Here is a 26,666-nt window from a genome sequence, read left to right as displayed (position 1 = left end):
GTTTGATTGTCTGTCAAATATTCATCTTTTAGGTTGACAACACAAATGAAGGAAACTTCGACTGAAAATAATTGAAAATCGTAATATCAAAAAGAGTTGGGCTGATCTGAGAATAGCTTTAACTTCAATTTAACCTAGTAGAATTGATGACCGTAATGAAAATTTAAATTTGCTCCTACTCTTTTAACAATTTGAATATCACTAACTTTATACAGTGATGTCAAAACAAACTTAGGCAACCTTGCCATATAAGAAATCTTGCAACGAAATTAACAAATTTTAATAATAATATATTTCGAAATAATAAGATAAAAGTAATTTTTTATCAACAAATTTCATTAATAAAATCGGAAAATTAAAATAATTGCTACCTCACTTAAATTAATAGTCAATCTTAACCTTGTTCGTTTTGCCACAACCTTGTAAAATTCTCAGGTAATATAATCCTGTAAATTTTTTGAACTAAACATATATTTTTTCAGCATTAAGGTTACAACAAAATTTCTTTACATAAAGAGCATGTAATTTCTGAACGATAAATACAATATCATATTTCAGTAGGCAAGCAAAAATAATACAATTTAACAGCTCTTCCACTGAACATGCTATACTCGTTCGAGTTTCCAGCTGTCATTCGTACTCGTTGTCCCCGACCTGTCATCGTTGAACGAGAAAAACACCTGCGGCGAATTCATATAACTTCACAATTATTCGATTTCTCTCTGACACACGCTATACCCATGTGGTAATCAAAAATGTTATTATTACCGACAACATGCCATCTCTTTTGCACTCATAACCAAAAGGAATCCTTCGCTTTAACAGCAAACGGTCAAAACGAGCCAGACTAGTTTGTGAAGCGATTTCGGTCGTATTTCCATCGTTGTCGTTTTCTCCATAATTGCGTTATTTTTTCGCAATTCGTGAGATTGTGTACACTATTGCGAAGTGTACAGAATGACAATTCTATGGGTTGTTTATTGTGAATGAGTGAAATCGTGTACATGCGAACAAAACATTATTAAGAATTTTATGTGAGAAATACTTGTAGACGAAAATTGTTCGGCGTTTCCCACACAAGTACCCTGCAGTAGCAGCCACAGTCGCAGCCGCAGTTTCGCCCCTCGAGCGTCTTGCGTAGCATTTCGCACAGCTGCTATGAAATAGTGTTATCTCGTTCCGTACTATGCACTCGATGCTTATGAATGTGAAGAACTATTCACATATTCGGTATTAAAAACATTACAGTGTACTCGTTCCGATGCGCAGTCACAATATATTTGGTGATTTTCTGTGCCTCTGTGCATCATCTCGTATAAAAGTGTGTGATATGTGCATGCGTGCGTGCGAAAACGTAAGAAATAGACATTACGAACAAACATCGCGAGTGAATTGATGCTCATCCAGAGAACGTGAAGTACTTTACATTCTCTGGCTCATCTGTTTATTTGTTTTCATTTTCATAAACAGTGGCGTGAATAAAAGAGTGCTACTATAATGGAGTCGCCATTGACGTGAGCGAGCGGGACTGTGAAGAAATTTCAATCACGGAACATTGTGAGCAATGGAACAATATATTTGAAAGTAAAACCAGATATGTTACTCAAATGTTGATATTATAAAGACTTAGTACATTAAATCATTGGATTTAAATAGCAGAGTAAATAATGGTAAGTTTTTTGCAGTCATTTTAAATTTAATATTTGCAATTGATATTAATAAAAAATGTATCAACATTTCATTCTTTCTACAATGTTACTTTCTTATAATAATAAAAAGGCATGCATGGTAACCAGAAAATATGCGGATTGTTTTAGTAACAAAATGTTTCCTTCCAATTACATATTATTCTGTTATTATCAATAACAGCTGTTTGTAAGGTCTGTTGATAGATTTAATTGTAAATTTACATTTAAAATGTCCAGATTAACCATAACATTACAAGTGGTCTCTAATGTGGTAAACCTTGCATTGCATAATTAACTTCTGTTCTATTTATGTTTATAAAAAATTGGGAAAACCCTTTAAATACTGTAAAGAGCGAACATTTGTTTTAAATTATTTAAAAAATATACAGAAATAATTATGAAAATGAACGTTTTGAAATAAAAGTGCTCGTTTTAAATTCCATTTAACAACGACAACTATTTCACCAACTTATTCAGAGGAAAGGCCTTATCTTAAATATACAAAAGTTTATACTTCTGAAATACAATAATAAAACATCCCTTTTTTTTACTGGTCTAACGTTGTCTAAGCAGCTCGTTTCCGGTCGAAACAACCGGACTACAGCAAAAAAACCGTTATCTTCCGTTGTAGCGAAGCATATACTTCACAAATAAAAAGTTGCCATTCAATGAACTTAATTTTGATTATTAGCAACGTTGCTGTGTGAATCATGTAACCATTCACAAGTCGAAAAGTTCATTTGAAAAATATAAACTTTTGCAGGATAATTAACTGACATTTCACTGATCTTAAATAATATGTAGTTTATTAATTTAATTTTATTCTACTTGTTATACAATTTATTTTCTTTTGGAGAAATGATATTTGTTGCTTTAAATCTGCGAGCATTGTTTCAATTAACTTCTCTCATTTTTTTTTTTGGAAATTGCTTCCCATTCAATAATTACCTTTTCCAATAGTTCGTTGAAAATTTCGACCTTGTGCAATCGAGCCTTCGTTTTGAATTGCTTCCAGAGATTGTCAATGCAGTTAAGGTCTTGACTGCACGAAGGCCAGTCTAATAAATAAATCACATAATCGTCCATCCAACGATGACTCTTCGCAGTATGTTTGAGTTCATTATTTAGCTGAAGCAGCCAAGTAATATTCTTATTGCCGTCGAAATATGGAAGTATTACATCCCTCAGAATAGAAATATACAGGTGCTGATTGAGCACCCTCTTTAAATCGCGGATGCCGATCTAAAATTTTCTGTCTGGTGAGAGTATATTTTCCTTTCTTTTTCTCTCCTTTTGAGTGCAATGAAGTTATTTCTTTACGAATTCAAATCGGTTTTTTACGATTTCGCTCATACAGCAGCGGCTTCTTCATAGAAAATCATCCATAGAGTTTTTTTTCCTCTTAAATGTCTTTTGACAGTTTCAACCAGTTCTCAATAATTCAAACGCGAATTTCATTTCCAGTTTTTTGGGGCTATTTTTTTATTCGCACACCATTCGCTCGTTTTGTTGTAGCGGCAGAAAACATTCCTGAAGTAATTTCGAGGAATAGTGCCGAGTGGACAGTCCATAGCCAAATAATAATCCAGCTCCGCTCCGGTTACTTAGACCCGAAGGTCGTGGGAACTATCATCTCTAACGGTGGTTATACGTGGTATTTTCTTGTGTGGCACTTTCGCTGTAGTTTTGTGGGTTTCAAAGTACTGAACACCATGGTATTAGAAATCATTAACATTTACGAAATCTCAAAAAAGGAATTCTCATCATCGCGCATAATGCTATCGTACTTTCGTCACAAGATTTGTTTCTTCCCATTTTACACACCAAGATAAATATACACTGTACTTTAAAAATTTATTGTAATATGCATAAATTGAAGAAACTTACCTAAATTATTTGTAAATGTGGATAAAAATGTTTTAAAATACTGCGTTGCTAATTGTTTGAGCGACGAAACATCAAAATACCGGCAAAATTTAAATATGCAGCTAAATCAAAATACCGACAAATCAGAACACCGAAAAATCAAAATACCGACAAACCAAAATGCCGACATGTGAAAAATGGGAAAACTGTAGTATACCGTCCCAGTATTTCGGAAACAAAATGGGAATGGTCGGATAGAGGAGGTTCTCCAGATCAAGAATATATATATATGTAGTTATGGCCGCAGGAAACTTATAGTTTTCTAGATAGTTGCGTTTAAATTTTTGGGAATTTTAGATCTACATATGTCTTCAAAAGTGAGAGACTAGTTCGCATATATACCGACAGATGATGGCGCAAAAGTTAGAAGATGATCAGAAGATGCTATAAATTTTGCAATTGACCTCTAATGTCAGTTCTGTTTTGACATTTGTGTAGTAAACGCCTACGAAATACACGTAAATAAACAATGATACGCTACACTGCGTACCATAACCGATATGCTGAAGGATACATTTTCCGGGCGCTTAATCTCCCGTTTTGGCGATTTGCACTTGCCAGCAAGATCGCCTGATTTGACCGCACCAGAATTCTTTTTGTGGGGCTTTTTGAAGTCGCGGGTTTATGTTAACAAGCTCTGACTCTTGCAGCTCTTGAAGACAATATCCGTCAAGAATGTGAGGACCTATCGCCGGAAGTTCTGGCCAAAGTGATGGAAAATGCCATAAAAAGGGCTCAAATGACAATTAACTGTGGCGGCGGTCATTTACATGATATCATATTCTCGACTTGATGTAAAAAAATTTAAATGGTCAAATAAGAATAATCCACAAGCAGAAACAAAGTTTTTCATTTTTTAAAAAAGTTTTTCATTTTCCAAAAAACATCGAAAGGTAATTTTTGCGCCACCTGTTATATTCTTTTCTATACCCTGAATGGTTTCAAAATTATTCGCAATCAATCAAAATCTCAAAAATTAGGATTCCGACAATCAAAATACCGACAAATCAAAACGCCGACAAATATACGATACAAATTGAGATGATTTCCGATCGGATAGAATTTTTCGTCCACATTATTTAAAGCCCTGTCCATATCAATTCTACTTGTTAACCTGAAAATATTTTAATATTTATTCTATTGGTAACGATACATTTAAAAATGTAATGCTTAAGTGATAAATGATTATGTATTATATTGTTATTTTATTTATGTTTATAATTTGCAATAAAGAAAAGGTTTAATTCTGAACCCTTGCGGAAAATTTCTTGTGTGTTTTTCTGGTAATTTTCTAAAGTTTTCTACTATTTAAAATTCCCTTTGTTTAATAAATTATTCTTAATATATGTATGTATAGCTAGCAATCAGTGTACAGAAAATTAAAAATATATTTGAAAATATATTTTTGTAATTTTGGCTATTTCAAAAAACGTTACTTACGTATTAACGCCAAAGCAGCAAAAATGGTCAACACCGTGTTATCCTTAGTCCTTTGGCTTGATACTTCTTTTTGCTTTGGTGGCGTTTCACCAAGATAATCCTGGTGCATCCAACAACAGGATTTCCTTATTACTTTCGCGTAGAACTCTCTTCTTATAACCCTTAAATTTTTTGCTGTGGTTGCGTTAATACGTAAGTTTCGAAAAAGCAATCCTAAAAATATTACATAATTATCTATGAACTGTTTTAATCTTTATGGCTGTATAACAATTATAAATAAATAGCATTCAATAAGAAACGGCAACCTTTTCTGAAATCAGCTGATTTATTTTATCAGTTTCATTTTCCGCTGTGAATATAAGTCGGTATGAATTCCAAAACAGCTGATTCACAGTTTGTATGTATAAGTTAATGTAAATTAAATATTTGTTACTATAAAATTTTAATTTGACAGTCATTTTCTAAACCTAGTATGTATTTGTCAAGGAAGAGTCTCTAAATATGTTAATAGTAATTCAATAATATTTTAATAATAATAAAAAATATATATTCGGACATATGTATATTATTAGGTAATAATAGTTAATTATTAGTACATAAAAAATACTTATGCTTAAATAATTTCTTAAAATAAACTTACGAACATAATTAGGAGTCAACAGGATATTAATATTTCACTGCATTCCTTTAGAGACGATTATTTACTCAGAAGCGTTCTCTCACTCATCTAACAGAAGCTGTTAATAACATTTGTCCTAGTGAATGGTAGATAAAGACAAATGCATTTAACTCTGTTAACAGACACATATACACGTATTTATTGCAGCCGTTTACATATGTTCAAATGCGCTGCAATACTCGTATAATTTTACTAATATAACACTGGCTCAATTGCATTTTCGCTCTGAAGATACTTAATCGCCATGAATAGCGAGTAGTGGCCGTAGACGAAAAGTAACGATAAAGAGAACTGTCAGAAACATCAGTCAAATCTGAATGCAAGCAAGAGGAGAATAAAGTGAAATTCACTCGGATGAAAAGACATCGTGAAAGCGGAATACAAACTAGAAGTATTCGGTTTGTATTTTTTGTTTAATAAACAATTTTGCTCGGTGCGCGAATATAAATTTTACCAAAACAAACTGTATATAAAAGCAAAGTGACGGAAAACAAGAAACATTGGAAGTATATTGAATACAACAACAAGAAGACAAAAATATAATAAGTGGACAACAATAGAAAAGGTGTTAACACGAATGCGACACCGAAACCACGACGAGGCAGTGACAAATAAAGAAAAAGTTACATATGCCCAATGATAGATTAAGGCATCAACCAGTTATATTTTCAGATGTGCTAAGTTTAGTTGGTTTAAATTGTGAATAAAAGTGCAAAGTTTTGTGAAATTTTAAGTAGACAAACCGAAGAGTTTGGCAAATAAACAACTACGACGGCGAGAGAAAAAATAATGGAAACAGCATGGTATGTTGACAGGACATTGGTTTGATTGAAGTTAGGGAGTGTTGCCACGTAATTAATTACGTTATCTTCTAAAATGATAAGCCTGGGAAATTGGTCAACTTCTTAGTTCCTCTGGTTCTTTGAGAACCACAGGGCTGCCAAAAAATGCTTCCATGGATAACAAGTTTTGATAGAGCTTTCAGTTCGCTGAATTTTAACTTAACTTAATAATAACTTAAAAATATAACGCTAAAAGTTTTGTTTTTATTGTGATAACAATAATCTTAATTTATAAGAAAACTTGTTCAAATAAAAAACAACATTTTGATTACCAATTTTATGAAGTGTATTATTTTTTAAATAACAAAAATAAAATATATTTGAAATAACGTTGAGCGCAAACTAGTGGAGCTTCCTTCAAGAAACAATTATATTGGTATATTTTACAATATTCAAAAATATTAATTTTAGTTGTTATTTTAGTGGCAACACTCACTTCGTGCTGAGTGAGAGCGAAGAAAATACACAAAAGGAAATCATGAAAATCGTGTCAAATGCAAACATTGCAAAACTTTTTCACATTTTCATAAAGAAAAATATTTTTAAAGGTATTGTTTTTAAATAAATACAAGAGATATTTATAAGTGCATTAAATATTTCTTTAGCGGTGCGTGACCGTCTAAATTGTGCTTATGTTAGGTCAGAAGTATAAAAGCGCAATGAACATTATTAAACCTGGCTGTGTACTTACAAGTTACGCGATATGTTGTGATTTGGTTAAAATTTTATGTGAAAACAAAATATCCTTCAAAAGAAAAAAATACATGTAATAATATTTAGCTGATATTTTGTATTTTCCATGATTATGCACTGACTTCGGATAAATGTGTATGTATTTGCATATAGAAATCAAGTGAAACATAATTATGCAAAAGTAATTCGTAACGTTAAATAGTTTATAATGTCTATTCTTCATAAAATATTTGCTATTCCATTCTCTATAATTATAAAAGTATATTCATAGTGTCATAATTATGCAGAGTTAATTTTGTCATAATGTATTCTATCATTTTCCTCTTCCATTTTCAGATTTCATTAACAAATTGAAGAGCAAAACAAACCAAAAAAGCTAAAGAAAACGGTTAATAAGCAATTAATACAAAAAGGGAAGCAGTTGTTATAGTATAAAAAAGCAATTGAATAAAATCAGACAGTTTGTCAAAAATTGGTAAAAGAATATCGTGTAATTTGAAGGAAGTTGGTGCACAAGAAAAAGAAGAAGGAAACTACGTAAGAAAGCGTATACGTAAAACGGTTGTGGAGCGCAAATTCACTCCCGGCTCAATAGCACCTTCAAAGGTTAAATAAAAAGACAACTACAAAGGAAACGGCATACCTCTAATAATTTAATAAAAATATATAAACCCGAACAAATCTGAAGGATACATAAATATGTATTTTAAAATACTGAATAAAATATAAAAATTACTTAATCAAAAGAGGCGAAAAGTGAAAAGCGCAAACTAGAGGCAATGTGACTATACTGTGCTACCTACCCACCATAATTTGTTAGCATTAGTAAAAATACCTTCTACTATTAAAAACATCCTAACAAAGAAACAACAGTTGTGGTAATTATTCTTCAGACTTGCCACTATGCCAGCGCTACCACACGAAAAAACTAAGCGAGAAACATTAAACAAAAATATAGTTTCAATAGTCAGTGTCATTTCTAAAATGCCAAGATATAATAACTTTCATTTAACTGAGTAAAATCATCTATGTACTCCCATAAGAGTGAAATCCTTCTGACTGTATTTTCCGCGCCATTTAATTATTAACTTGTTGAATTGTAAATTAATTAATACACGTTTAAAACAAGAAATATAGAAAGAGTTGCAAACACTACGTCATTCCTATAGACTGAAGTAAATCCTCTGATTATTATAATAAAACTTATGCTTGAGTCGAGTGAGTACTGAGTATTTTTAACCAAACTAACTAATCAATCTTGCAATTAAATTAGTGTGTTAAATTCAAGACAAATAGCCGACTGATTTAATGCACAATTCGACAAAATTGAATTTAATTTGAATGTCGTCGGTGATTAGGTTTTACTGTAATAGGAAGGACTTACTGGCACCATGCAAAGCTTGGATTCATCATGTCAAGAAGCTGATGTAAGTAGTGATAATTAGATAAAAAGCTATAAAATATATGAATATATATTAAAACTTTTATGTGTATTTTTTATAATTGCAGTTTATAATAAATGACACGCTTAAAAAGCTTAAAGGCTCCAATACTAGCATAAATAGTAACAGTAATTCAACAACTTCAGCTTTAACATCTTTGAATTCAAGCGGAAGCAGCAGCAGCAGCATACTAAGGCATCAACATCCTCACCAGCAACTAATCTATCAACAACATTCTTCTCTTCCTCAACAAACCAAGCAGCCACAGTACTCGCATTATCAGCACTTACAGACCGCACTGCAGTGTCCTGCACCGTCACCGCAACCACAACAGCTCACAACACCACCGCCACCACCAGCACCATTGAGCAGCGTTACATTTCCCACGAAAAGTTCGTTGCTTGACTCCAGTCTGCTACATTGTAACATCACACAAATTCCTAGCCAACCGCCGTATTGTATTTTCGACGATGGAACTGAATCGCCCAGTGAAGTTCCGCCTGCTGAAATACTCGCAACTAGTAGTAGCAGTAGTGTTGGTGGTGGCAGCGGTAATATCGGTAGCTTGGACGGAATTGTTCTACTCGCAGAGCCATCGGCCACAACATCAACGCATGCAAATACTTCGTCTGCGGTGCCATCTCCATCATCATGCTCATCATCTACAAATCTTTCCAACTTTAATTCGATCACTTCACCATCGCCGGTAGTGCCCGATTTATTGTTATCAACACCGCCGGGCGTAAATTCCTCATCATCACTTGGCGATTCAACTGCTAATACCAGTTATGGTGGCATCGGAACAAATGCATTTCTAACATCTTTAACGCAGTCATCACAATTTTCTACAACAACAGCAACGCATCATAGCAACAATAATAATATTACAATAACCAGTAATAACAATAACAAAAAGGCTGATAAACGTCCTTCCGCGTCTTTTAGTACTCAACAGCAACAACAACAGCACAGCAATCATTCACACCATCACCAACACCATTACCAGCAATCATCGACGCATCATCATCCACCGCAGCATTTGTTAAATATATCGTCGCCATTGGCAGGTGCGATCGCATCTTCATCGCCCACCTCTTCGCCTAGTAAGCGGCAGAAAATTTCTAAAGATGCAACAAGCCGATCATCACCATCAACATCAACGACGCGTGCGTCAACTAACAAACGCGATGGCAACAACACTGTCCCAACTAATAGCACAACAACAACAACATCTGGTGCTAGTGGAACAATATCGGCGACAGGGTCATCTAAGTTTTTCAACATACATGATAAGATTCGAGAAAATTATTTGCAATTGCTGGCTAACGATTTAAATGCGTTTACGGAAACTGGGGTAAGTATATGTTCTACTATAATATAGCATGTGACTGTGTAAATTATCTACAATTTCGATGTTAAGTAACTCAATTTTATACCCAACGCAAAAAATTACAAATCATAAGAAAACAAATTAAATGAAAAAAAGAAAAAATAACAGCAAACCTTTAAAATTATAATTATAAATTTCTTACATTTTGCAGCTCAAGCAGCGTTCACGTGCTTTTGTTTTGGAACGTTTAGTAGAGAGCGAAAAATTAAACACTATCGTTGTAAACCTATACCCTGGTAATAAAGGATACTCATTAGCATTACATTATGATGAGCGGCAGTTGTTGACAGCTAACGGTGAATTAGTGCATGGTGGCGAGGCGTCCGGCAATGTACCGGGCGTTAGCGGTACTGAAAGCGGGCTAGTTGGCATGGGTATCAGCTCCTCTGCCAACATATATAGAGGTGCTTCTAGTCGGAATACATGTAGCAGTAACAGTAGTAGTAAAATGAGTTTGGCCTCCATACCGCCAGATTTAAAGTGCGGCACCGACTTCGATAGTACAGCTGAATTAAAGCTGAAAGCAGCCGGTAGGGCTGATGATAATAGCCAACAACATGAGTACGCTTTAATCGAAGTATTGCGTTGGCCCTACGAGAACGATCAGTTGTTGCAGTGCATCGATCGTGAGGTAATACCGGACTTTCTAGTTGACATGTTGAATGCACCTAGCCTCACACTGAACGCTTCTCAAGATGATAGCGAACCCCGTACCTACGCTAAGCCAAATGTATTTTACGCTGGCTGCGTGATTGCGCAAATACGCGATTTTCGACAAACCTTCGCTATATCGACGAATATCTGTGATACGAAACACGTCCTCCTGCGGCCCACAAATGCTACCATTTTTTCTGATATCCAGCACTTGGCAAGCACAACGAATATGAGCATAAATCCAACAATACCCTCAATGGTTGGTGCAGCAATTTGTGGCGCAGAGGACAAATTACAACTAGAAAGTCAGTTAGTGTTGGCCACTGCGGAACCGTTGTGTCTAGATCCCGATCCTAATATTGGGCGTTTCGCCATCAATGCACAGAATGCACGTCAACTATTTAATACACACGAGTTGCGGCGACAAATGAAGAAGTATACACAGATATCGATAAATCGAAAACGGAAATTGGATCAGTTCACACATCATTACGGACTGGAGTTGTGTGATTATTTGACGCGTTTACGCGCCAAACCACGTACCAGTAGTAGTGCAAATGCCAATACTACAGCGGCAACAGCACCCAGCAATAATCCATTGGTGAGTGCCATGCTCACGTCATTCTCGTCGAAAGTGCCACGTCGTCCGCGTGACGTCATACGACCTATTCGACCGCCACGTCTAGAGTATCCAGCGAATCTAAAGGTGCCCGAGCAGCTAATAAGTGTGGAAAAGTATGCCAAAACGTACGAACGGCCACGCGAAACCACGGATTGCCAGCCGCAACTGATCGAGGAGTATGTGCTGGAAACCGAACGCGAAGAAAATGCTGGACGTCGTGTGATATATCACATAAAACTTTCGATTTTCCAACGACCCTCAAATTCTGAGTACCTGGGTGAGCTGTATGTTGATCGTGATTATCGTGAGGGGGAACGAAATGGCGAGTCGTGTCGCTTTTCGTTAGGTACACGCATACATGCGAATCGCTACATACAGCAATTCACAGAGATTTTCACCGAAGAGGGTCGCAAAGCGGTTAAAATAACGCATTTGATGCCGGGCCACTTGCCTAAGGTAACGCATACGGGGATAACACCGGAACAACGACAAGCTCTGTTGCTGCAGCAACGGCAAGCTGCTCTATTAGCAGCACAACAACAGCAACAGCAACAACAGCATGTGCAACATACTTCAACCGCAAATGTGAATGCTCAACACGTGACCGTTGCATCAGCAACAGCAGGTGGCAATCAACAGACGCAGCAGCAGCAGCAGCAACAGCACGTTGTGTTGGTAGGACCGAATGGACAGCAGCAACACATATTGCCCGCTACTGTGCAGCATATAAACACTGTCGGTCTACAGCAAGTGTCACAAAGTGTTTGCGGAGTGGGCGGTAGTGTGCAACAGCAACAACAACAGCAACATATTGCTATTACGCCAACCGGCAGCAATTTGTCGAAGAATATCAATATTGTCGGTTTAACTGCCAGCAATGCTGCCGCGGTGCAGCAAGTATTGCGCCAACAACAAATGCAGCAGCAGCAACAACAACAGCAGCAGCAGCAGCAAATTACAACCCAATTTATAGATGCGAACGGCTCAACGATGCATGTGCAGACGAGCGGTGTGCATGCGCAGCAACAGCAGCAACAACAACAGCAAACACAACACATACAACTACATTCGGTGGGCGGTAGTAATGCGCACACTACAACGCAACTCAGTCTCAGCAATGGTTCTCTAGTGTTAGTGCAACAACATCCTATAACGCAAAGTCAACAGCAACAACAAACACAAACTATACAACATGCCGGCATCACTATACAACCTGCCAACGTGCAACAACAACAACAACAACAACAGCAGCAGCAACAAAAGACTCAGGTTATCACGGCGGCTCAATTGAATGCCGTTGCTGGTGCAAATTCAGCACTGCGCACACAACTCAGTTCCAGCGTGCCAATATTGGTATGTTGCTCAATGTATTTATTTATTTACTTAAACTCATTGCCCAATATTTCTTGTTTCGTACTTACATAATACACTGACCATTGTAGCAAGCGCAGCTGAAGGCCGCGCCTTTACTCACTGCACAGCAGCAACAGCAGCTTTTGCATAAATCTGCACAACAACAACAACAACAGAGTACTGCCAGTAGTAACAATAGTAGTAATTCCACTACATTACACACCAATCCTGAGATAAATGCAATCTTCACAAACATCATGAATAGCGCCAATCAGTTCCAACAACAAAAACAACAGCAGCAGCAGCAACAACAACAGCAACAGCAGTTGCAGCAATCCTGTAAATATTTACCACCTTACACCAATGTTATATGCAATTTTTATCACTATTGATTGATTGTAGCAAACAACACTGTGAGCAGCAGCAGCAATGTAAAGAATAGCAGCAACGCTTCCATACGCAGTCTGTTGAATAGCGCACCTGCTGCCATGACAAGTACGCCTGTGGCAAGCGGCACTTTCACCACTTCCACTGGCCAACATCAGACTGTCACATTGGTGCAACACACAAGTTCGACGCCTCAACAACAGCAACATCAAAGCATTGTTAGTGGTGATAGTTTTGTCCAGGTGACAACACAGCCAACCACTGTCTCAGCGGCAACTACAACCGTGCAACAACGTAAACCAACCAACAATGAAGTGTTGCAGAATCTCTTGCATACTAATCGCAAATTCAATATCGTCACCAGTGGTGGTAATATTGTAACTGCCAGTACTGGGGGTACTACCTTCCGCACTGCAGCCGGCAATTTGGTTGCTGTCAATCTGAATCAAGCAACACAACACCAAAATCAAACGGATGGGCAGCAATCGCAACAACAAACGACCGGCACACAAGCTCAGCAAACACATCAAACGGTACGCGTTTCAATGTCGGCACTCGCCTCACAGTTAGCCTCCCCGCCAGCCATTATGACAAATCCAAATTCGGCAAACTTTGGCTACACTGTGAACACCTTGGGTGGTAATGGTGGTACAGTGAATGCAGTTAACGCTGTGAGCGGTACAACCGGCAATAGTATCAAAATACTCAATAGTGGCGTCCAACAACAGCGTGTGGCATTGGCAAATGCATTGCGACGCGACTCGAGCAATACGGGTGCACCGCCAAACGCTATAGTTGTTGGTGTGGCAGCACCTTCGCCGGGCAGTGATTCGAATGCATCGAATGCTAGTGGTTTCGCCGTGCCACAGCCAACTAGTGCCACCAACTCGGTGGGCACCGCAACCAGTTTGACACTGCTCGGTGCGGCCACACCATCCCCATCTGGTTCGGATCATTCACAATCGTCGCAAACGCAAAATCAAGTATTGCTTGAGCGTTTGCACAACAATAGTGCCACTACAGCGACGGCGATACCGAATATGTCGCCACAGCAGCAGCAACAACAGCAATCACACGCACACACCCAGTATCTAACGAAAACGCTGGTGCAATCGCCAGCTGCTGCCCCATCCATACACTCACCTATGTCTAGTCCACATCCACAGCCATCACCATCCCCACAGCATCATCATCATCAGCAGCAACAGCAACAACAACAACAGCAATCTACTGCCTCCAATACTACCACCACATTGAACTTACAAGGTATTAATTTATTGCAAGGCGCCATAGCCAATTTCCCCGGCCTGCAGAACGTACAACTACAAATACCGGGCTTGGCGCAACCGCTCTCATTGCAATTGCAATCTGCTGTACAACAACAGCCACAACACACATCACAAACGAATGCTGCCACTGTATCGTGTGTAGTTAGCGGCGGCGGTGGCAATGCTGGTGGTGGTGGTGTCACTGCTTCCTCTAACAACAATGTTGCTGGTGGCGCCGGTAGCAGTAGTATGGGTCAACAAACACATATACAGCAACGCAGCTTATTGGTATCAGTTCCTGTCTCAACACACAGCCAACAGCAACAACAACAGTCGACACAACAGCAGCATACGATAACTCTGCAAGCGGCATCGGGGACGCAGCAAACACAAAATCATGTGCAACATGTTGTACCGCCCACGGGTACGATTGTTAATCTGCCAACTGGTGGCACTGCCACAACTGCTGGCACGCAAACTGTAGTGCTAACGAATACTGCGACAGGTGGCGCAGGTGCTGGTAGCAATGTGGGAAATGTAGTGGGTGGTGGAGGCACTACAACAACAATGCTAACCTTGCCAATTGGTAAGTACAATTAGTAGTGTTATTCAGTTAAATTTCTTACATTTAAATAAATTTTGGGAAAGCTTTAGAATACCCTCTCGGGATTTTGAGGATAAAATGGGAATGGGAATGGGCGGGAAACTTATAATTTTCGGCATTTTTGCGTTAAAGGTTGAACATTTTAACTATGTAAAGTCCATATTTTTTCGATTTAAAATGTATTTTACATTTAAAATATTTTCATATATGTACATATATAAAATTAAACAAAATGTAAACAAATACTGAATTAATGCTATTTTTGTACTATATTAAGTGAAATAAATGTGTACAAATTAATGAGTGAAGTACTAGAGTATATAAAAATGACCAATGCAAATGTAAAATATATTTTAAATCGAAAAAATACATACTGTAAATAGTTGAAATTTTCAACTTTAAACGCAAATATCTGGAAAATTACAAATTTCCAGTGGCCATATCTATATGCATTCTCGATCTGGAAAACCTCCTCTATCCGCCCATAGCCATTTTATCCTCGAAATCCTAAAACGGTATTCTAAAGCCGACCCGAGTATTTTTTAGACAATTTGTAATTTTACAAAGTTAAATCTAACTATGAATTATTAATGCATGTATATACATACATACATATAAAAATTCTGTAAAGTTGAGGGTATGCTTTTATAGTAGAGCGGGTTTTTGTAGAATTTGGAACATAACGGTATAAGTGAGATCTTTAAGTAAGACTTGTTGTTATTGTCCAACAAGTAACGAATACGTATTATTAAAAGAACAACATAAATATATTCACTGCTAAATTGTTAACGTTCCCATGGGAGTCGAGTCTACGTACCCGAAAACTGACTCCCAAAATCTGTTTACTCGGCAGCATTCTTCAAAACTATTGAGGGTATATTTCTAGCGTCACAAAATAATTGCTTAGAAGTCGGAAAATAGGAAAACCAAAAGGAATTTATTTTGTTACTTAAATTAACCAAAAAATATCTATTGCAAGTTAGTTACATTAACTGAAATATACCAAAGCAACAAGTCTTTAAGTCAACAGTCTTTATCTTGGTAAAAAGTTTACCAAGATATTTGTAACACGAAAACGTCAAGAGACCCTAAAAGTATATAAGTATGAGTATATTTGCGAACTAGTTTCTCAATGTTTGAGATATCAATCTGAAATTTTGCACACATTCTTTTCTCCCCAAGCAGCTACTCAATCGTTTTTGGAGAGGAGTGTAAGATGAGTGGAATTTGCTGGGCATGCAAAGAGGTAGTTTGGGTCATGCGGGGGTTCTTTGCATGCTTGACTTTTATTCGGTATGTCAGTTCTGGATAAGTAGGGATTTTAACCTGTTACAGTATCCAGAACGAAGCTGCGCAAGGGTCACTCTAGGTTTTCGCGGCAACTCGAGCTCTTCGTCTGCAATGGGTGGTGGTTTTGACTCCAAGTAGACCATTCTATGAAAGGGCTGGTGAGCTGCTTATTCGTAACACTTACCGATCCAAAAGGGGTTAGATCGGCAAAATAAAAGGCCTTGGCCGGATAAAATCCGGGTCAATTACCGTGCGTAGAATCGATTCCGGTTCGTCGGGACCGCCGGTACCGGATATCTATAGCATATAGCTGCTGAACGATCGGAAAAAAGTGTTTGTACGGTATATTTACAAGAAATTATCGCCTAAGCCAATGATGCAATCTTCAAAGAGCATATAACTGCGATACAAATTGACCGATCACAGTCCTTGTAAATAATGTTTGTATTTGTATATACATACATATATATTGTATTATTGCTTTGGTATAACCGAAGTTAACGATTTTTTACCAAATTTAGCATACATTATTGTCCAAGGAAACTCTAAAAGCTCCGAATTTATTCAAATCATTAAGTATAGCTTCCGTACAGCCGAAATTAATGTTTTTCTTGTATATCTAGCTCGGATTAAAACTTTAATTTTAACTGAAGATAGTTCTTCTTTAATATATGATATATGTGCATTCATATGTTTATATGCATATGGTTCCTTAGATCATAATTACTTATTATATTTGTCGTACAAAAGAAAACCACTAAACCCTACGATTTTACAAAAAATATTCCATTCAACTTGACGAAATTACACTAATTCTATTTTCTTTTCGCATTTTTCATTGCTTATGGACGAAAATTCCCTGTTCCTATCCTCGAAAATACTGCTTATATCCTTAAACACAATTATCACAATTTTTCTCCAACATATTTACACTGCACATTATCATAATTTCACCGTAAACAAAAAAAATGTATATATATATATATAAAAGTATAAAATTATTACAACCGATATGTCGCCGTAAATCCCTATGAGAGTTTAGCTCCCAACCATTTTGCCATACAGAAACAAATGTACATACACATGTATAATATTTATTTAATATCAAGCATATAAATACCCACAAGCTAGCACTTACAAACTCTTGCATTTCGTTGCTCTTGCCCGAATCACATTAAGATTCGATTCCCATCGCTGCACTCGCCATATACATACTTACATATGTTACTAACATTTTAATACTCATTAAATATTCATCCCCAAAAAAAGATGTATGTATATATAAATGTTTTCGTGACATATTTAACAAAAAGGACAAACATATTTATGATAACCTAGCGTCAGTCAATCAATCAGCCAGCCAATTCATTTAACCAATAAATCAGCAACAAAAAATCAAAACAACAACCCGCGTACTTCCCCTTTCAATTCCAGCTCAATTTGTTGGTCCCGGTGTACAAAAACTCAATCCTCAAACAATTCGTACCTCAAGTGGTGGTGGTGGTGTTGCAGGTGGCAGCATAGTTCTTCAGCAGCAACAACAACAGCAAGTGACGCAGCAGCAACAGCAGCAAGGACATCAATCGCAACAACAGCAAACAACGACAATAAATGTGAGTGGTGTTGCTGCGGGTAGTAGTGCGGCTGGTGGCAGCAGCATAGTCAGCAGTGGCCAGCAGACGGCAATTCAATTGGTCGGCACCATACAGCAACGGCCGCGCAACATAGTTGTGGGCACAAAGCAACTGAGCGGCGCACAACGGCAATTGATTGCAACGCAAAGGAATATAGGCGGTTCCACGCTGAAGATCGCAACAACGCCAATAAATGGTAAGATATTTTTTAACGGAGCATAGCACACAATCATAAATCATTTTTTACATATACATATATACATATATAGTATATTTTGAATAGACTAATATTATGCAATATTTATTTATTTCACATCATTAAATAGTTTTTACTTTAACATTTAATCATAAAAAGTGCAGAATGAAAGTTTTCTTAACTTTAACAAATCTCAGTAAAATGGAAAAGATGAAACCGCAAATATAGAAAAGAAATGGTTAAAGAAAAGTAATTGTTGTAAAGAAAGTTATACCCTTCATGACATTATTAATTGAGGTCAGTCGATCCTACACGGGGGTGTTCATAGTTCTTTCGCGTCGAACTACTTGCTAAATTCTTTTACCGTCTTTTGTCGAATTTTCCTTGATTCCTTTTTTTTTTATCAACACTTTTAGTAACGTCGTCACTTACAAATTTTTTATTGCGCAAAGTTGTACTAGTGCTTCAGAATATGGGCTAACCTGACCCGCACCCTGGGCACATACTTTATTTAAGACCTCGGTTTCCCTATCAGGTAATTCCTCAGCAGTATTTACGTCAGTTACAATGTCAATATTAATATTGTGTTCTGTATTAACAAATTCAGCGATTAACAAAAGTCTGACCTTGCTGATTTTCATTTAAAAGAGTTATCAAAGTCGATATTGTCGATATGAGAATATTGTCGTCTTCACCGAAGTCAGAAACCTTTTTTTGAAAACCTTAATCTTAATAAAACAAACAACCTGATATTTATTTTATATTCTGTATAATGCGCTGATTGAGGGGCTGACATACGGATGTTATATTACAAGGGTAAAAATATGAACTTTATGTTATCAAGTTTAATATCTCGAGGATGAGTTGTGGCATTATCGAAAAAAATAAAACTTTTGTCTTCTGAAAACCTATTTTTTTACCAAACGTTTTCACAAGACGTTGAAGCTTTAGGATTTTTCTTCCAATCAACTGTCGGGCATGCTGCTTTTCAGATCCCTAGCGGATGAGCTTTATCTCTAGTCATATTGGCACACTATAGTACTGTTAATCTTTCCTTCGATAATTTAGCGCCAACGCATTTTTCGTAATTTGTCAAATCACGGAAGAAAGTCTTGTTTTCATCTGCGTTAAAAATATATTTTAGTCTGTTGCCCAATAACCTGTCTTCTAGCTTTTCTTTGAATTGATGTATGTACATGTTCGGTATTAACCTTATCAGATTCCCCACATACGCTTTTGAACTTCACTTTATGTCTCTTTCGCCATTTTTCCAAGCATCCAATTGATACGGAAAAAGGTTAAACTCCTAATGGAATAAATGACACTGATATCTTTTGTTGACTGGTTTTGATAAACCACCCAAACACAGATTGGCTATTTTTGAGCCATCTTTACTTCAGATTCTTTTCATTCATGTTATCAGTGATATTCTTTTAATATCTTTCTTTTGCTACACAATAGTGGCAGTTTGGGTTTTTCCAATATCGAATGTCTAAAAGCAAACAAATAAAATTAAGGAAATGTGTGTATGTACTTATATTGCTCGTATATACATATTATTTACATATGTACATAGATTTCGGTTGTTCGGTTTATTTACTCAAAAAAAAAAATAGTTAATAAAGTCTTCGCACCCGAACATGACAATGTCCAGGTGTTAGAGTGGAATTTGTTCTAAAACTTGGTTCTTGAATTTTTGTCCGGTTAAGAGAGATGTCCTCAAGTAGAGGTTTCACTGTACACAGCTTTATACTTTTTGTATCCTTGGCAAGTAAGTATTAAAATCCTGCCCTTGGTAATCTAGTCACCCATCATAGCTTGCTAATTAGTTAAGCCTAACAACGATTTTTTGAATGTACATCCTGCCAAAGACTGTATCGTCAGCAATTTTGGCTTAAAACTATTTGTTAGAAGAGTTTTTTGGATAGACAGCAGCAACATAAAATATTTCAATAATATTATTGCTACTAGACAAATGTTCTAATAATATTATACATATATTATTTTTCTAACCTCCTGATTTCTTACTCGTCTTAAATCCATTTTCAGCATCGAATGCGAACACCATTACAACAACCACAAATCTAACTGCCACTCCCATTGTGATGTCGACGCAAAAATTGCAGCTGAAAACTATCAAAACGCCACAGCAACAACAACAACAACAGCAGCAACAGCAACAACAACATGCGCGCATATTAAATCAAGTGACTGCAACGGCTGCATCTCAAACGCAAACCACGCACCAGAATCAACAGCCACAGCAGCAGCAAACGATTATAATAGGTCAGCATTTAGCCGCGGCGCCAACAACACAGCAATCACAACAACAACATATACAAGTTGCAGGACGCACCGTAACCACAACCGGCAATGCCAGTCTAAATCAACAACTAATTTCGGCATTAGCCAAGGCTGCCAAACAGCAACACCAACATCAGCAACAAGCAGCAAATCGGCGAAGATCGGCAACTGATGTAAATAAATAAATACATATATATAAATGAATAGAGTGAACCAACAACAATTGGGTAGCGACAATTGGCTGAAGTGTATGTGTGTGTGTGGTGTGTATTAGTGTGTGTACGTGTGTATGTAAAATGTATAATGAAAAATTATATAAACAAACAGAATAAGAGAAAAGCAGATATTAAAACAAAGCAAAAACAAAAAAGATTATTAAGAAAGGAAACTCAAAAATATTCAAAATAATTGTATTTGCAAATGCAAACAAAATACGAAAATTTAATCTAAGGTATTATATTATACTTTGCCCTAACTAATGTACGAGTAAATTCATCTACTCCTAACACATACTCCAACAAAAAAAAAACAAAAAAACGAACAAACAAACATATATATAATGAACACCCATTACCGTTATTCGCTCATCTCACACTGTTAACGGCAATCAAAACTTCAAATTGACTATTTCTAAACAATTCTAGGGTTGAGGGTTAAAGATGCTTAAAAAAGTAGTAATGCCGATATACATACATATGTATGCATGAATTGGATTGTAAATAAATATCCTTTAATCGGTAAAATATTTGAAATTAATTTCCTTAAAATTATGTACCATTTATATATAGATGTATAGAAGGTTTTGATGAATTCTATTGCATAAGATCCAGCTATATTTGAAACGGACACTTTCGCATGATAATGAAATCTAAAAGTGCCCACTTTGATAAATATCAAAATGTTATTGCAAAACCAAAAACAAAAAACATTAATTCGGTTAAACACCACTCTACCCTAGTCATCCTACAATCTACAAACATACATATATATGTATATGTATGTGTATATGTTTGTTATTTAAGTGGCTAAAGTCGTTGTTAGTAGTTATTTTTAAGCACCACATACAACATGCATACATACATACATACATACACAATGAGAATCCCAAAAACAATAAATAACAATATTCGCGCTTTTTTCCCGCAAATTCAGCGCCACACTCTACCACAAAACGAACGCCTTTAAACAGCCAACTTTGATTCCAGGTGTTTACTGTATACACATGTATGTACTAATAGCTCGTATCGAAAGTAGAATTAAGCTAACCTAAAATAATTAAAACAAAAAGAGAAAAATTAACAAAATTTGCAATCAATTTAGTGCTGTGTTTTTCGCCGTTGACGAAAACAAAATTTCAGAACTCACCCTGCCCCAGAAGTGGCGACGCACATTGCTGGGCGTTAGGTTGTTTTAGTATATATGTATATGTATATTTTTTATTATTTATTTATTCCCTTCGAGAACTAAAACATGCGTATGCATACATACATATTATTCTTGCTGCTCTAATTTGCACTGCTTGTTGCAGGTACATGTACATGCTGGAAGGAATTGCTACTCTTGTAATTTTCGAAAGCAAAAAACAAAAAAAAGATTAATTACAAATTATTAAAAACGAATTGTTAGAATGTGAAGTGCGCTAATTATCGTAAGCGCATGCGCGCAGCATACCATTACAACTTGCTTAAAAAGCAAAAGTGAATCAATCTACACAAACAAACATACATATATGCATGTGTATGTAGTAAAATACAAAAACACTCACAACACCCTCGTTTGAGTAAATATATTAAATTATATATATACTATATATATATATATATAAACATATATATTAATGTATATATACATACATGTATTTATAGTATATGTAAAGAAATGTTATACTTTGACTATTGCAACCAATTTTTTAGCGGAGTTATTATTTATATAGTTCTTTCTTTCTTAGATTTCGCATTTGTTTATTGTGCGAAATGTGTCACACATATGCATACATACATACATATATATATATAGATATTGTACGCTTGTAAAAAACAGTTAATTCATACGTTATGTTAATTAAATAATTTAATTATATTTAATTATTTAATATTTGGCAATTAATATACGATTAAGCATAAATAATACATTTAATTAAAAATAAATACAAATATCAAGCTAAACGAAAAAATACAAACAAATGCAGCAATAAATTATAAACAAACCTAAAATTAATTAATAAATATAATTTAGAGAATACAAACAAATTATGAATAAATGCATTTTCTCTCTCTCTCTCTCTCTCTCTCTCTCTCCATATACATTTCCGGTCAATAAAAACGCACCACTACCACTTTAGTTGATTATCTTCAGCTATAACTGTAAATTTGAAAAAAAAATTCTAGAACTAACTAACTAGATCTAATAGTCACTGAGAAATGAGTTATTTTTATGAAATTGGGTTGAACACTGTTCAGTTATAGTCGTGTTTTGGTTATATATTTGAAAAGTCCCAAATAATTAGTAGAAATTAACGCTTGATCAAAAAATTCGCATATTTGGCTTTGGTGGTTATGTGATTTTTGTTGGTTATAATCCCAGCTTTGGTAGTAATGTTCAAGGAGGTAGGCCTCGTAGCATGCTGGACATATAATTGGTACTGTATGCTGGGGTCGATTATGGATAAGTAGGAGTTTAACCTGCTACAGTATCCCGAACGTCGGCAATCTGAGGTGGTTTGACTCCAAACACATCATTCACTGAGAAGGTGTCGTTAAAAGTGTTAATGGCAACGACGTAGTGTAGGAAAGAGGCGTATTGTATGAAGTTGTCGACGTAGTTAGGAAAGACTTAGTGATCCTAGGAGACGAAAACACCCCAGCAGAAACTGCTTGAAGAGAAGTTCGTTATGTTTCGTAACTTAAAGCCTGCAGTTCCACTGTATAGGTGTTCGATCGGTGACATCAAGAGGCATCCCGTTATAGTCCGGAGTGCGGTGTTTTGACATGTCTGAAGCTTCTTCATCTATGTTTTACTGCCTACAGGAGAACCTTTTGGTGCGGCGTAATTAAGGACCGGCCGGCCGATTGGTTTGTACGTTGCCAACAATGTTTCTTTGTTTTTCCCCATGTGCTGCTGGCTAGCGACTTGAGGATTTTGTTGCGACTCTTTACTTTGACAGCTATCACGGTCATATGGGGAGTGAGAGCACAGGCTGTCTAGTGTCACACCTAAAATCTTAGGATTATTGACAGTCGAAATTTTAACGTCACCGACTGCAATGTTAAGGTCTAGTCTGTACTCCTTCGTCCAGTTCTTATCGTTATCGATTCCATTGCCCGACGTCAATATAGTGCAATCATCGGCGTACGAGGCGATAGAAATTTTCTCTTGTGGTTGAGGCAGTTTCGAAATATAGAAATTAAACAGTAACGAATAGAGGACACCAGTCTGCGGAACCACCTGTTTAATTCTTATTAATTTGAATTTTTTACCTCGAAGCTGTACGGATGATTGCCGACCGCTCAGATGATTCATAGTCCACCTATTCTCACCTTCTGCGAGCATGGATTGTTCAAAGTGTTAAAGTAGCGTTGTGTATTTGTCTGTGTCAAAGGCTTTTGACAAATCCAACGCTACGAGGTTTGTCCTTCACAGGGTGATTTTTGGTTGAGACCATGAAATATCTGGGTGTTTATGACGCTAAGTGCAGTGGTGGGGCTGTGCACTTTGGGGAAACCATGCTGGGGGTTTGCTAGACTCAATTGGTGAGTCAATGTCGGCAGTGACAAATCCTTAAGTGTCTTCACTACTGGGAGAAAGGGGAGTAATTGGTCGATAAGACTCCCCTTTGTTGGCGGGTTTCCCGGAACCAGTCTTCCATTTTTCCACACATCAGTTAAGGAGCTTACTCCCGTCGAACTGGGTGCTTTAGCGTCAGCATGTTTATTTCATCTGGGCCAATGGATTTAGAGAATTTGCTTTGTTGTCATCGGTGAAACTAGGTTGTGCACAATCTTTTTGTATTTTGCGCAGCTGTCTAGAAACACAGCGTTTGGATTTGTCTGTCGAGGGGTACAATGTGAATTGGCAGTTCGCGCACTTCTTCGGGTCCGAAGAGTCATGGCCATTGATTAAATTTCAATTCGTTCATCATATCTCTTCGGGTTAGACAAAGCCTTGACAATAGTCCAAAGATTTTTCACGTCGGTGGAGAGGTTACAAGACTTCAGATACTCTATCCATTTTGTCTGCCAAATTGAGATCCCTTATTCGGGGATCACAAAGATCAGCATGGCGTAAGGTGTCGCGCTCATTAGCTTAAAAAGCGGCTTCGGCTGAGAAATAGGGCGGAGTTCCACGATTCATCCAGCCAGGATAAAGCGAGTGGTAGAAGCTGCGATCACCTTGTGGAAATGACGTTCGCCAAAGGTTACGTCCGTAAGAATGCGTAGGCGGTGTTCTCGTTTAGTTCAGTGAAGCCGGCCCAATTAACTTTGTTAAAGCTAAAGAAGGTACGGTTGTCCACAGAAATAAAGTCGATAGGTTCGGCGATCGAAAAAATTATAGGCAAATGGTCTGATGCGAGAGTTAGCACACGTCGCCTGGTTATGCTATTATCAGGCCATAATGCTGGTTGGGGCTTGAACAGATAGAAATGCCAAAGAGGGGATGTATATATTAAATATTTCGAGCTCGATATCGCCTGACCAAACAGCTATACCCTGAGATTCAAGGGTAGTATCCCTGCGCTCGAGGTGGTCATTGATGAGAAGTTATTGCTCGGTGTTGTGCAGTATGAAGGCTAGGCCTCCACCATTATCTCGCTCGCGTTCCTTACGTAAAAGTCTGCATCCAGTACAAGAATTGCTCTTGACTGATGTGACGCTTTGTCGTAAGGCGATCTGACACATGGAACAGACGAGGAACCAAGAGTTGCTGAGTGCTTCGGATTGCACAGTCGTAGAGGCTAATATCGCAGTAGTGCATTGGCAGCATAGGGCCACGTAACACTGATGTGACTTAAGATGGCCCCATCCATTGCATGTATTGCACCGAAACAAGCTGGAGTTGGGATGAAGCCTTCTAGCGCAAACGTGGCAGAAAAATTCCTCCGGGCCCGAGTTGGTCTCAATGCTAGCAACCCTGCTGCTGCCACCTATGCAAGCAGTGTTAGATCGTCGAAAAACAGACCCTGCCCGGATAAAATCCTAGTCAATTCCGATAATGTAGAACCGTTTGCATTATCCATATACGAATCACTTAATCTTCCAGGAGGGCTCGCGCCATGCTTTCGTGCTAAATGGCTAACTTTGGATTGGAAACAAATCTTTCAAACTCGAAGATACTTATGGCACAAGGTGGTGTGAAGTTGTTAAACAAAAGCCAACAAATAAAAGATAAAGATTTTAGAACTAGTTTGCCATGGTCCCGTTATAAAGAAATCAATTGAAGTCATAGTGCATTCAGGAAATAAGACAGTTATTAAGGCTTAAAGAGGCACGACTAGTTATTAGAAGAGCCTATTATGTATGAAACATATGTTTCTAAGGTTAGTGGTGAAAGTGATTAAGTCACTTTAAAGTAACTTCACATTGTTTTCTTTTAATGAATCATTAATATTAATTTCTTAACACACTAGAACTTTTACGTTTCCAAGATGCTATAATGTATAGAATACATAAATACATAGATTTAGCCATGTCCACTAATGAACTCAAGCCCAAGAAGCTGTTTTTTTTTTTGTCAAAACCGCCGATATTAGAAGACTATATAGCTATACATATTGACCGATGGAAATCAAGTTTTTTTTTATTTGACAAACTATCTTCACGAGACTTCGCTAAGGTAAGCCAAAGCAATTGTTCCAATCGGACCACTATAGCATCAATATATGAAGTTCTTGTAAAGATGTGTTACTTGCTTTTACCGATGAGGAGGTTTGGAGTGTCAAGCTTAAATCATCCAAATCCGTTGGCCCAGCCGGAATAACCATGTGGATGATAAAACATCAAGACTCGACGGGAGTAAACAATATAACCAGGGTTTTCTACATGTCGCTAACCACTCTTTAAATACCTGATGTGTGAGAAGTCGGAATAATGGTCCCACAACTGTAACCTGGAAAACTTGGGAAACCAGGATGGTGTTCTCTACCCGTTAACCACCAGAGGGAATTTTCATCACTTTGTTCGCAAATGATTGTACGATATTGACTTCAGGCAGTGGACTCGATTCCATGTCTTCAAAACTAAACGGTATCTCTCCGATCT

General features: G+C 37.0%; 1 protein-coding gene across 6 annotated transcripts; it reads left to right on the top strand.

Moving 5' to 3' along the window:
• Nucleotides 1–670: 670 nt before the first annotated feature.
• LOC126762672 (uncharacterized) lies at nt 671–22,114 on the top strand. 6 transcript variants are annotated; one of them, XM_050479580.1, is made up of 9 exons: nt 678–1,354; nt 1,471–1,670; nt 7,605–8,695; nt 8,778–10,064; nt 10,252–12,729; nt 12,819–13,068; nt 13,132–14,970; nt 17,713–18,108; nt 20,158–22,114. In XM_050479580.1, the coding sequence occupies exons 3-9, from the start codon at nt 8,660–8,662 to the stop codon at nt 20,595–20,597; spliced, it is 6,726 nt and encodes a 2,241-aa protein (XP_050335537.1). In that variant the 5' UTR covers nt 678–1,354; nt 1,471–1,670; nt 7,605–8,659; the 3' UTR covers nt 20,598–22,114. The 6 variants fall into 6 exon arrangements, 5 of the variants coding, with proteins under 5 accessions (XP_050335541.1, XP_050335537.1, XP_050335539.1 ...); XM_050479582.1 differs by having other exon boundaries at nt 678–1,670; nt 7,605–8,486; nt 8,627–8,695; XM_050479579.1 differs by having other exon boundaries at nt 678–1,670; nt 7,605–8,486; nt 8,542–8,695.
• The last annotated feature ends 4,552 nt before the right edge of the window (nt 22,115–26,666 follow it).

The sequence above is a fragment of the Bactrocera neohumeralis genome, chromosome 6, assembly GCF_024586455.1.
Source record: "Bactrocera neohumeralis isolate Rockhampton chromosome 6, APGP_CSIRO_Bneo_wtdbg2-racon-allhic-juicebox.fasta_v2, whole genome shotgun sequence".
Taxonomy (NCBI): domain Eukaryota; kingdom Metazoa; phylum Arthropoda; class Insecta; order Diptera; family Tephritidae; genus Bactrocera; species Bactrocera neohumeralis.
Note: the sequence above shows the minus strand (reverse complement) of the source record. Positions and strands in the feature narration are given on the sequence as shown.

Coding starts and splice junctions, on each gene's coding strand:
- LOC126762672 (XM_050479580.1), top strand. CDS start 8,660: ATGCAAAGCTTGGATTCATCATGTCAAGAAGCTGAT. Junction 10,065..10,251: donor ATGCGTTTACGGAAACTGGG/GTAAGTATATGT, acceptor TACATTTTGCAG/CTCAAGCAGCGTTCACGTGC. Junction 12,730..12,818: donor GTTCCAGCGTGCCAATATTG/GTATGTTGCTCA, acceptor TGACCATTGTAG/CAAGCGCAGCTGAAGGCCGC.